The sequence below is a fragment of the Octodon degus genome, unplaced genomic scaffold, assembly GCF_000260255.1.
Source record: "Octodon degus isolate 3935 unplaced genomic scaffold, OctDeg1.0 scaffold00074, whole genome shotgun sequence".
In the NCBI taxonomy this organism is placed as follows: domain Eukaryota; kingdom Metazoa; phylum Chordata; class Mammalia; order Rodentia; family Octodontidae; genus Octodon; species Octodon degus.
Genome location: NW_004524650.1, coordinates 12583174 through 12596939, shown reverse-complemented (window position 1 = coordinate 12596939; position 13766 = coordinate 12583174). Strand labels below are relative to the sequence as shown.

The 13766-nt window shown below is 38.6% G+C and overlaps 1 protein-coding gene across 5 annotated transcripts in view; it reads left to right on the top strand.

Moving 5' to 3' along the window:
• LOC101564995 (guanylate-binding protein 1-like) overlaps window positions 1-13766 on the top strand; it is a 121423-nt gene that overhangs the window by 19188 nt on the left and 88469 nt on the right. For 4 of the 5 annotated variants that reach the window (XM_023720325.1, XM_004635767.2, XM_023720324.1 and 1 more), the window contains one exon: window positions 7520-8578. The exons of the other annotated variant lie outside the window; for it this stretch is intronic. In XM_023720325.1, the coding sequence (XP_023576093.1) occupies window positions 7520-7642 (123 nt within the window). In that variant the 3' untranslated portion in view covers window positions 7643-8578. Of the gene's footprint in view, window positions 1-7519; window positions 8579-13766 lie in introns of those variants that run through there. 5 annotated transcript variants of the gene reach the window in all.

Genomic DNA, 13766 nt, shown 5'->3' with positions numbered 1-13766 from the left:
TGGCTATCACAAATTGTGCTGCTATAAACATAGGCACACATATATCACTATGATATGATGTTTTCAGATCCTCTGGGAAAATTCCCAGTAGAGGTTTAAATGGGATTTCTAGTCCAACTTTTCTAAGGAGTCTCCACACTGATTTCCATAATGGTTGCACCAGTCTACACTCCCACCAGCAGTGGAAGAGGGTTCCTTCTTCCCCACAGCCTCTCCAACATTTGTTGTTGGGTGATTTCTTTATAATAGCCAATCTTTCTGGGGTGAGATGATATCTGAATGTTGTTTCAATTTGCATTTCATGGATGGCTAGTGATGTGGAGCAATTTTCATATATTTATTTGTTTCTTTAATTTCATCCTCTGAGAAGTGTGTGTTCATCTCAGATGCCCATTTCTGGACTGGGTCTTTAAATTTTAGGGCCCTAGTGTTTTTTAGTTCTTTATAGATTCTAGAGAGCAGACCTTTGTCTCAGTACATATTTGTCATGATTTTTTTCCAAATTTGTGCGTTGTCTTTTCAGTTTGTTGGTAATTTCTTTTGACATGAAAAAACTTCTCAGTAAGAGCAGGTCCCAGTTGTTAATTCTTTCAAATGTTTGCCATGCGATTTGATTTTTGTTCATTATTCTTTGCCTACCCCTATATCTTCAAGCGTTCATCCTACTTTCTCTTCCAGGAGAAGTAGTGTCTCTGCTTTAATGTTTAGATCTTTAATCCATTTATACTTTAGCTTAGTGCATAGTCATAAACCTAGGTCAAATTTTAGTTTTCAGCATGTAAAGCCAATTTTTTCAGCACCACTTGTTAAAGAGGGTATCTTTCTTCCAGTGAGTATGTTTGGCCATTTGTCAAAGATGAGGTGGCTGTGTGTGTTCGTAGTGGCTTCAGCATCTTCTAATCTATTCAATTGATCTTCAGGTCTATTTTGTTACCAGTACCATGCTGAATTTATCACAGTATGCTTGTAGTATAATTTCAACTCAGGAATTGTAATGCCTCCTGCCTTGTCTTTATTGCCCAAGATTGCCTTTGCTATTCTAGGTCTTTTCTGGTTCCACATAAATTTTAGGAGTGATTTCTCTAGCTCTGTGGGGTATGTCAGTGGTAGTCTGATAGGGATTGCATTAAATCTAGACAGCAATTTTGGGAGTATGGCCATCTTCACAATGTTGGTTCTTCCTATCCAGGTGCATGGAATATCATTCCATTTTTTGAAATCCTCTGCAATCTCTTAAGAGTACTGTAATTTTCCTTGAAAAGTTCTTTGACTTCTTTAGTTAGATTAACTCCAAGTTATTTCATTTCCTTGGTATCATTGTAAAAGGTATTTTTTTCTATAATTTCCCTTTCAGTGTGTTTCTCTTCTGTGTAAAGGAATGCTATCAACTTTTGGGTCTTGATTTTATAACCTGCTATGCTACTGAATTTCTGTATTAATTCTAGTAGCTTCTTGGTGGAATTTTGTGGGTCTTCCAAGTACAGTATCATGTCATCTGCAAATAATGATAATTTTAATTCTTCTTCACCTATTCTTATTCCTTTTCTTTCTCTTGTCTAATGGCTGTAGCTAATGATTGCAGAACTATATTGAATAGGAGTGGTGATAGAGGACATCCTTGTCTTGTAGCAGATCTAAGAGTAAAAGATTTCCAATTTTTCCCCATTTAGGATTATGTTAGCTGTTGGGTTTTCATAAATGGCTTTTATGAGATTGAAGTAGAGGCCATCTATTCCAATTTTCTGTAGGACTTTGAACATGAATGAGTGTGGACTTTGTCAAAAGCCTTTTCTGCATCAGTGGAGATGATCATGTGGTTTTTAGTTTTCACTCTATTGATATAGTGTATTACATTCATAGATTTTTGAATATTGAACCATCCTTGCATCCCTGGGATGAATCCTATCTGATCATGGTTTATGATCTTCTTGATGATTTGATGTATTCTATTTCCTAGAATTTTATTGAGGACTTTGGCATCTATGTTCATGAGGGAGATTGGCCTGTAGTTCTCAGTTGCATCTTTCCCTGGTTTTTGTATCAGTATAATACTTACCTCCAGCAATGATTTTGGGAGGATTGCTTCCTTTTCAAATTCATGGAAGAGTTTGAGGAGTATAGGGACGACATCTTCTGTAAATTTCTTGTATAATTTAGCTGTGAATCCACCCAGACCTTGACAATTCTTTGTCTGTAGGTTTTTCATTACATCTCGTATTTCATTGGCTGTTATTGGGCAGTTGAGAGTGGTTATATTTGTCGATTCAGTTGTGGTAATTAGCACCTTTCTAGGAATCTGTCCATTCCTTCTGTGTCTTCTATTCTGTGAGAGTAAAGATTCTCAAAGTAACAATAATCTTCTGAATTTCCACTGAGTCTGTGGTAATTACACCCTTTTCATTCCTTGTTGCTTGTATTTGATTTTTTCTTTCCTCTTTTTGATGAGGTTAGGTAGGGGCTTATAGATTTTATTTAATCTTTCAAAGAACCAGCTTTTTGCCATTTTAATTCTTTGAATTGTTTTCTTTGTCTCAATTCAATTAATTTCTCCTCTAATCTTTATGAATTCTTCCCATCTTTGGACTCTGGGTTTGGTTTGCTCTTCCTTTTCTAGTTGTTGAAGGTGCAGCATTAGGGTATTTATTTGTTCCCATTCTGTTTTCCTAATGTGTGAGTTTACAGCTATGAATTTCCTTCTCAGAACCGCTTCAATCGCATCCCACAAATTCCGTTAAGTTGTGCTTGTATTTTCATTTAATTGTAGATGTTGGTGAATTTCTTCATTAATATTATCTGTGCCCCATTGGTTCCTGAGTAGGGTGTCATTTAATTTTCATGTATTTAGGGTTTTTTCTGGGTTTTTTGTCATTTATTTCCAGTTTTATTGCACTGTGCTTACATAATGTGCATGGTATAATTTCTGTTTTCTTACATATTCTAAAGCATGACCTATGGTGTGCTTGCTTCGGTAGCACATATACTAATGCATGACCTATGGACCAGTAAGGGATCTATTTTAGAAAATGATGCATATGCAGCTGAGTAAAATGTGTATTCGGCTGTGTTTTGTTGGAACACTCCGTATATGTCCACCAAGTCCATTTGTTTCAAGCTCTGGTTCAGTTCTGTTATTCCTTTGCTAAGTTTTTGTCTGGTTGACCTATTTTTGGGGATAAGGGGATGCTAACATCTCCTGTTAAGATTGTGGTATTGGATATTTGATTTTTCATGTCCATTAAGATTTGTTTTATATAGTGAATGCTCCCATGTTTGGTACATACATATTTATGAGTGTTACCTCTTCCTCTTGAATTTTTCCCCTAACCAGTATATAGTGGTCTTCTTTATTTCACTTGATCATTGTTGGTTTGAAGTTGAGACTGTCTGAGAACAGACTTGCTACCCCTGCTTTTTTCTGAGGTGCTGGGACATGTAATATTGTGTTCCATCCTTTGACTTTCAGCCTATGAATGTCTTTATGAGTTAAATGTGTTTCTTATATACAGCATATTGTTGGACTTTATTTCCTAATCCACTATGCCAGTCTATTTCTCTTAATTGGGGAATTGAGTCCATTTACATTGATGGTTAGAATTGAGATGTATTGACTTATGATTGACATATTTACCTGTTGTCATTTACTCCTTTTTGTCCTGTGTTTAATTGCTTCCCCTATTTAGTTGGTTGCTTCTGATCTCATTCTTGGAGTTCTGATCATTTTGTTCCCTCTCTAGAACATCTTTCAGTTTCTTATGTAGGTTTGGCTTTGTCATCATGAAATTCTTTAGTTGTTCTTTGTCATGGAAGTATTTCACTTCTCCATCAAACTTGAAAGAAAGTTTTGCAGGGTATAGTACTCAGGACTGGAATTTGTTTTCATAGAAGTCTTGAAGTATTCTGCTCCATGCTCTTCTTGCCTTCATGGTTTATAAAGAGAAGTTGGCCTTAAATCTGATGGGTTTTCCTTTGAATGTGATCTGCTTCTTTTCTCTTTGAATGTGATCAGCTTTCAGTATATTATTCCAGTGGTGAACTTCTGGGTTTTTGACTATTATATGTCTTGATATATTTTTAATCGGGTTGAGGTTACTTGGCATTCTGTATGGTTTGGTTACCTGAATGTCAGATTGTTTCCTCATATTTGGGAAGTTTTCTACTATTACTTCTACCCATATTTTTTGAATGTCATTTGTATTGACTCTTTCTTTCTCATTGATGCCTATTAGTCTCTCATTGTTCATCTTTGCATCATCTTGCAGGTGATGGGTTATTTTTTCTTGCATCCTAGTTGTTTTTAAGAGATCCTTTCTTACCTTTTCACTATCTGCACCAGCATGTTCAAAATTTGAAACTCTGTCTTCACTTTCACTTAAATGGTCTTACAAGCTTGTGATTGACATTTTAAATTCTTCTATATCTCTTTGACTCTGCTTCATGCAATCTATTTCTTTCTTGTATTGCTCATTCAATTAATCTATCATTTTTCTAATCTCCTCTATTCTTTTATCAATGTCTTCCTTAGAAGCAATTATAAACTATTTTACTTCAGTGTTTTTTTCAGATTGAGTTTCCTTCCTATGTTTCTGTAGTTGATTTTTTACTTCAGATGTTGAGTTCTGAGAATTCTTTTTTTATTTCAGAAAAGAATTCTGCTCTGAGTTCCCCTATTACTTTCTGCTGTTGCTTATTTACCATCGACGCTATTAATTCATACATTTGAGCTGAGCTAGTAGAAAAGAATTCCACTCTGAGTTCCTCTCATTTTGTTAGTGTCCTCTGCATTTGTTATGGGTGGGCTTGGGTTCTGAGATTCCATTTTGTTCCTTCTCATTGTCATTTTATGTAGCACTGTCTTCTGATCTTTGTTGTAGATCTTTGTTGCAGTTATAACCTTAGCACCTACTGAAGTTCAAGTGCAGATCTACAAAGTTTGGATTTATCCAGTTGTGCCTGGCTTGGGTCTGGCTGCTGTGCTCAGCTCCTTACTACTGCTGCCCTTGAGGGTGCACCTGTTGTACCCCTCTGGGAAGATGTTCTGCTCCTGGACTAGCTGAGTGGTTCTGTCTGCTACACTCTCTGCAGGGATTGCAGCTGCAGGGTTTCACCCCAAGCCTGTATGCCAGGCCTGAGCTGAGCCTGGAGGGGAAAAGGTAGAGTAAGGAGGAGAAGCAGCTCTCCCACACACTCACTGGGCCTGGTCTAGGACTGGATAATTGCATTCCCGGAATGCAACAGAAATTCCTACTCTGTGGGTGGGGCGTAAGGGGATACTAAGGAGTAATGGGGGGTGTCCCAAGAGGGTGAAAGAGGGTGTCACCCACTCTGTACCTGGGCTGGGACCAATAGTTCACACCAGCACAGGGTGACTGGAAGCTCTCCCACACACTCACCAGGCCTGGGCAAGGACTGGATCTGGGGATTCCTGGAACAAGGTAGAAATTCCTACTCAGCAGGTGGGTGGGGGAGGTGCTGTGGAGTGGTAGGGGGTATCCAAAGGGCATGGAAGATGGTCTCACACACTTTGTGCCTGGACTGGGACAGCAGGTCTTGCTGACACAGGTTAGCCAGAAGCTCTCCCACACACTCACCGGGCCTGGGCTAGGACTGGCTTAGTTACGATTTTGTTGCTGGCACAAAATATTCCATGCCCACAAATTATGTTAGGGAAGGTTTACTGTGGCTCCCCAGTTTGTAGAGGTTTCAGTCCATAGTCAGCTGGCTCCAAGGCAAGGTGACAGGTATAAGAGGCATCATAGAAGAGAAACGGCGCATGGAAGCTCAAGAAGAAAGCAGTGAATATCAGCCTCCTTTCCCCTTTTTTATTCCATTCAGGGTACGAGGCTATTTTTTGCTCTGCTTCACACCCAGGAGGGTGCTTCTTGTCATCCACCTCCAGAACTTTACTAAACTAATCAGTGAACTAATCCAGTTTATCAGGGGCTGGGGATTTGGCTCAGCAGTGGAATGCTTGCCTACAACTACCGCTTTGTTTTTGGTTCCAAGGACCTAGTTTTGGTCCTTGGAACCAAAAATAAATGAATAAATAAATAAATAAACCTCCTCTAATCCAATTATCACAGCCCGATTCCAGGTTCATATACCTATGACCCAACCACCTCCCAAATGCCACCTACGAACACATGAGCCTTTGAGAGGACATCTGGATATTGGCCACAAGAGCATGTTAAAGATTATATGGAAGTTCCAATGACTTTTCTAAAATTTAATCCTCTGGAATTTTTAATCATGCAAGATATCAAGAATTACAGATTAATAAGCTGTATTTTCCTTTGTCCTATTCATTAGTGATTATATCTTTAGAATGTCTTATGTATATGCCATAGAACTCCAAAACTTTTGAATACAGACTATGAGAGCTAATGTCTATTTACCAACTAAAGGAATAGATATCATTCATCACTTTGACTTATCAGGCTTTAAAGTTTGCACTACTTACTACACAAAAGAAAGAGTAGAACCCAGCAGATAGGCTAAAAGAATTCTCCCAAGCACAATTTCAAAGACACTTGACTGAAGACCAGATTGAGATGTTATTGAAGTTTACAGCAGAGTGAGGGGCAAAATTTTACTTTAAATGGAACTCTCAACAAAGTTTAGGCAATGCTTTTTAAAGTACTTTGAGTCCAAAAATTTAATAAATTAAATTTCATCATAAGAGATGAATTTTGCTCTGCAAAAACCACCAGTAAAGTTATAAATAAGATGTACCAAAAGCTGAAAGAAAATATTTTCACTTCACATATCTAACATAGGACATATTTACAGGAAACATAAAGACTGCAGATTCACAGTAAGAAAACAAACAAATAAAATCCCAATTGAGAAGTGGATTAAAGGATCGAGAAGTAATTTAGCAAAGGAAATACTTGGTGTCAAATAAGTACACCACTAGCTATTAGTAAAATGCAACATAAAATACTGCTAGGAAACAGACACCTGTCTACTAGAATAGGGGTGGACTAGTTGAAATCATTTCCCCTACAGCTAGAGGATCTCCACCCTCAATCCACATTCTTTGTTCCAAAGACACCTGTCTAGGGAAATCTCCAAGGACTCCTTTGCTAATGTCATTATGCCTTTCCAATGAGCATCATCAATCCTTGGTCCTTGACGTGCCCCCCACCACCTTAGCGTATGACTCTTCAAATCCCTACTTACCTAATTTTTACTTGTACAGCCACACTCCACTTTCTGAGTACTGAACTGCATGAGCATAAGAGTGTTATCTACCTGTTAGTGACTACCATTCAGTAAATACCTGGTACATCCTGTTCTCTTATTCTGTCTATCCCCTGAGAACCTTTTGCCCCATGGATCAGCCTAAATATCCCATTATTGCTTTTGTTTTACTGAATTAGATGCACCTATATTCAGTGTATGCATATTTACAATTGTTAAATCTACCTGGTGAGTTGTTCCACTCTTCTTTGTCTAGTGAATTTTGTATCTTTCAACCAGCTTTTGTCAGAAGTTACTCATATTCTACTTGTCTTTTTAGGAACAAGAGAAGCTACTCAAAGAAGGATTCGAAAATGAGAGCAGAAAACTTCATCAGGAGATAAATGACATCAAACACAAAATGGAAAACACTAGTGGTGGTGGTGTATGTGTCATACTCTAAAGGCCAAAGGAAACCAGCTGTCCTGCCATCCTTACCTATTCAGGGCATAAATAACAGAATTTTAGATTTGGAACAAGTATCCCTTCAGTTAACATTACTTAAGTCTTATAACTACCAAGACAGCAAGGACATGGAATAAAACACTTGAAGTTTCAACTTCATCTTCCTTAAATGAAATAAATTTTATACCAAGAATAGACTTTACCTCTGTACAATTTGAAAAATAGGAGGTTTCAATGTGGTATTTTTATACATGCGCTAACTTGTTTTGATAGCCCAAGACCTGCATTACTCTCCATTACACCTCCCTCATCATCTCATGCGTTCCTTCCTTTTTCTTAAGGGAGTGACTGTAGATGCCACATTGTCTATCACAAACGCGCAACTCCTTCGTGCTGGACCCTTGTTTGTCCCTGTACTCTGGCTGAGCCTGGAAATCATGTTGGTCCACCAAAGTAGGAGTAGAAGAGCTGTATGCACAACCAAGCAGGGGATTTTAAAGACTTTTTCTCTTAAGATAGGCAGGAATTTGAGTAGAAATTGTTGTGGATAGTCTTTCAAAATCCTGATTTTTTATCCTTTTGTGCAAATGTAAAGAATTTGGATAGAGGCAACATGCAGTCCTTCCCTTTTAAGCTTGTTAAAAGGACCGTCATGCTTTTTTCCAGAGCAGCTACACAATTTGACACTCTGAACAGCAATGCACAAAGGTTTCAGCTTCTACACATCCTGCAAGTACTTATGTTTTACTTTGTTTTTTAAAGTCATTATCCAAATGAATGAAGCGCTATGTCATTGTTATAATTTGAATTTACTTGATCATGATGAATAAAGTTAATATTGTAGGCAATAAGTTAGATAGAAATATTATTCATAACCATTGTTATAATTTGCATTTCCTTGATGATAATGAATAAAGTTAAGTGTTTCATAATATGCCTTTTTGACATTTCTGTCCTTGAAGAAATATCTATTCAAGTCTAAGTTTTTAATCAGATTGTTAGTGTTTTTCTCTATTATGTTGCAGGAGTTTCTTATATGTTTGAATATTTGTCAGGTCACATGCTAATATTGTCCCATGTTCAGTTGGCTGCCTACTCACTGTATTGACTGCCTACTTTGCTGTGCTGACATTGTTAGATTTCACATAGTCTTTTTTGTTATTTTATACTTTAATTTCCTCATATCTGAGAAAGCAGAGCAAACACTAATATCATTTTTAGTGCATTTTATCACTAAGAAGGGTTTCCCTAGCTTATGGTTCTGAATGTGCCAGCATTACATCTGGTGGTGATCTTATTTTTGGAAGAATCCCAAAGTGGCCCTCTGCCCCAGATGACAGAGATGGAAGGTGCCTGTTCATGGGGCTGTCTTTTTTCTCTCTCTTTGCTTGTAAACCAAGAGATTTAATCACTGATGCCCCATACTTAGCATCTTCATTAAAAATCATAAACAGCTCCTGTCTCTGAACACTATGATCAGATGCTGTTTTCATTCTCTCAGTAGCTTGCACAGGGGATAAAATTTCAACATAAGAAGCAGTGCCAGTCACTGAAGCTATATCCAATCATAACAGCTGTCACAAAGCTACTCTGTCCTTCATTCTAGCAATTTTACAGGATTAGATCTAAGGTCCAAATCTTACATCCCTTTTGAATTCATTTTTTGTATGGTATACTATGTGTCTACTTTCATTCTCTTGAGTGAAAATATCTACCCTACTATTAATGTTTAGTGAAGTAACTCCCCTTTCTCCATTATACTTTCTTGTCATGTTCATCCGATGATCACTGGCTGTATGTGGCATTTTGTTTCTGAGCTTTCTCAAACATTGGCCTTTATAAATCTCTCTCTGCCAGAATCATGTTGCTCAGATTACTATAGCTTTTAAATATGTATCAAAATCAACAAGTATGATGTCGTTTTGTGTTTCGTGAAGATCATGTGGCTCTTCCGAGTTCTTTGATTATATAACATACATATAAAATGTATATGTGATATATATATCTATATTAGCATCTTTCTTCTAGTTCATAAAGTGATGCTCTACTTTGTTCAATTTCCAAGCCTGAAATTATATATATATATATATATATATATATATATATATATATATATATATTATACTGTTGCTCCTCCCACCTCCAGCCAGTGTCCAGACCAGGTGCCCCAGCCAGATCCTCCTGCCTCCACTCTCTAGCAGATGGGATAAAATTTCAACATAAGAAGTGGTGCCAGTATTAAGCTATATCCAATCAAAACAGCAGTCACAAAGCTATTCTGTCCTTCATTCTAGCAATTTTACAGGATTAGATCTAAGGTTCAAATATTATCCAGGCCCTGCACCCCAGTAGGAACTTCAGGCCACCCACCTCTGGCAGATATCCAGGCCTGCCATCCCACGCAGAACCTCCAGACTCCCACCTCCAAACCTGCATCCAGACCTGCCACCCCAGGCAGAACCTCCCACGGCCCTTATCCAGCCAGCAGCCAGGCCTGGAACCCCAGCAAGAACCTCCCGCCATCTGCCTCCCACCAACGTCCAGGCCCGGCACCCCTGCTGGAGCCTCCTGCCTCTTGCCTCCAGCCAGCAGCCAGGCCCAGGGCTTGGGTTCCTCTTCCTGGCATTACAGACCTACAGGCAGCAGTCAGGCCTACTGTGGAACCCAATAGCAGAACTCCTGGGAGAAAGGCGAGGGGCAAGATCCAGCCAGCTAATCAAACAGCAGAACAGCTTGTCACTAGGGCTCAGCAAGTTCACTTCCAGGAGCTGTAGCAGGAAGAAGCCAAGCACAGAAGCCAGACCAAGCCAGGCTCAGCTGGCTGAGCTCGAACTTGGTAGACCTGAACCTAGTAAGCTAAGACACACTGCTACCCCCCAGTCTATGAGAGCATCATCATCATCATCATCATTCTCTCTCTCTCTCTCTCTCTCTCTCTCTCTCTCTCTCTCTCTCTCCTCTCTCTCTCTCTCTCTCTTCTTTCCCTCTCTCTCTCTTTCTGGATTGAAAAATGGGACCACAGGTACCTGGAGTGAAAGTCTGACTGGAAGGCACCAGGTACATCAAGGGGAGTTGAGCAGACAGATCTTAGGGTAACTAATTCAAATTCCCAATTTTATATCTGTTTAACTGTATAGTCATGGACCTTCCTTTATGATCTAAAATACAAAGCCATTAATTACAAAAGTTTGTCAGTTGCTGAATGTCATTACCCATTGTTACTGTTCCTGATTGTAGTACTGTAACTACAAAACTCCAACAACCTTAACCACATAATCTTCCTTGGGTAAGAATATCTCTAAGTGCTGTAGTAATGACTACACCAAAGCTCTACACCAAAGGTCGGAGGACACTGCTATAGTAAATGACAAGAGGAGAAAAAATTCATTCTAAATGCCCACACCCACTGAGAACAAATGCAGACACACTAGCATTAAAGAAATTGGAAGCCACACTCCTAAAATCTCTGAAATAATAGCATCTGAAGTAAAGAAACAACTGCAGAAATGTTTAGAAGAAATCAGATCAGAAATAATCTCTAAAGTAAAAAAAATGATAACTATAATGAAAGAAGTACTAAGTACCACTAAAGTATACACTGATAAAAAAAATAGAGGAGAATAGAAAAAGGATGGAATCCTTGAATGAGAAATATAGGAAAGAAATATAACACATGAAGCAGATTCAAAAAGATATATAAGAAATTAAAATCTCAATCACAAAGTGGCAAAACCATTTGAATGAAAGTGAAGATAGACTATCAGACCTTGAAGACACCATTGCACTTAGTGAAAAGGTTAGAAAGCATCTATGAAAAAGAACTAGGATGCAGGACAAAATTCAACATCTGCAAGACGATGCAAAATGAACAACATGAGGCTAATAGGCATCAATTATAAATAAGGTATCAATACAATTAATATAAAAATATAGGCAGAATAGCAGAAAACTTCAAAATATTCCCTATACTCCTCAACCTCTTCACTGAAATTGGAAAAGAGGCAATACACCCAAAAGCATGCCTGGAGGCAGGATTCATACTGATACCAAAACCAGAGAAAGATTCAACTACAGCAGAGAATTATGGGCCAATCTCCTTCTTGATCTTTAATATAAGAATACTCAATAAAATCCTAGCAAATAGAATACAGCAAATCATTACAAGATTATACACCATGAGCAGTTAAGATTCATCCAGTCATGCAACCATGGTTCAACATATGCAAATAGATAAATGTAATACACTATATCAATAGACTCAAATGCAAAAACTGCATAATCATCTCAATTCATGCAGAAAAGGGCTTTTGACAAAGCCCAACACTCATTCATGATCAAAATCCTACACAAAAATGGAATACATGTTATCTACCTCAATCTGAAAAATGCTATCTATGATAATCCAACAACTAACATAATTCTAAATGGGGAAACACTGAACTCTTTTGCTCTCAGATAAATTACAAGACAAGGATGTCCTCCATCACCACTCTATTTAATATACTTCTGGAATCATTAGCTAGAGCCATTAGACAAGAGAGAGAAATAAAAGGAATAAGAATAAGTAAAGAAAAAGTTAAATTATCATTATTTGCAGATAACATGAAACTCTAATTGGAAGACCCTAAAAACTCCACCAAGAAACAATTAGAATTAATAAACAAATTCAGTAGCACGGCAGGATACAAGTCAATACACAAAAGTCAATATCATTCCTCTACACAGCTAACAAACACATTGACAGGGAAATTAGTGAAACAATACATTTTCCAGTACCAGCACAGAAAATGAAATACTTAGGAAATAATCTAACTAAAAAAGTCAAACATCTATTCAATGAAAATTACAGTACTCTGAAAAGAGATTGTAGAGGTTTTCAAAAGTGGAAAGATATTCCCTACTCCTGCATAGGAAGAACCAACATTATAAAGATAGCCATACTCCCAAATTGTTATACAAATTTAATGCAATCCCTATGAGAATACCGCCAACATATCACACAGCCCTAGAGAAATCATTCCTAAAACATATTTGGAACCTGAAAAAACATAGAATAGCTAAGACAATCCTGGGCAAAAAGGCAAGGCAGGAGGCACTACAATACTTGAAGAAATTAAACTACAAAGCTAATGTGACAAAGTCAGCATCATATTGGAAAAATAGACCCAAGGATCAATGCAATAGATTAGAGAATGCACAAATAACTACAAACACACTCAGCCACCTAACCTTTGACAAAGGTGCCAAACATTGCTATCGGAATAAACTTAGCCTCTTTAATAAATGGTACTGGAAAAACTGGTTCTCTACTTGCTGATAATTAAAACTTGACCCTGAGACCAAGTCCTAGCCCAGGTCCCATGAGTGTGTGGAGAGCTTCCTGCTACCCTGCACCGGCAGGACAAGTCCCAGCCCAGGCGCAGCGTGGGCCAGACCCTCTCCCACCACCTCGGGCCGCCCCCCAAGACGCCGCAGTAACTCCCCCAACCCACCTGCCGTGTAGGAATTTCTGCCGAGTTCAGGGAACCCCCAGACCCAGTTTTAGCCCAGGTCCAGTGAGTGTGTGGGAGAGTTTCCTCTTCCCCCTACTTCACCATGTCCCCTCCAGGCACAGCTCAGGCCTGGAATACGTGCCTGAGGTATAACCCTGCAGCTGCAATCCCTGAAGAGAATGTAGAGGATAGCTCCACACAGCAAGTCAAGGAGCACAACATCTTTCCGCAGGGGCACAACATATTCACCCTCAAGGGCAGAAGCGGGAAGGACCTGAGTACAGCAGCCAGACCTAAGCCAGAGGCAGCTGGATAAGTCCAAACTTTGTAGAGCTGCACCTGAACTTCAGTACCTGCGAAGGTTATAACTACAGCAAAGATCTACAACAAAAGGGCAGAACACAGTGCTACACAAAATGACGAGAAGGAACAAAATGCAACGTCAGAACCCAAGCCCACCCGTAACAAGTGCAGAGGACACTAACACAAAACAAATTGGAAATCACACAGCTGAAAGCAATGAATCAACAGCTTCTGAAATAAAGAAAGAGCTGCACAAAGATGTAGAAGACTTCAGTTTGGAAATGAAAAAAGAAATCCCTGAATTAATAACATCTGCACTAAAGAATC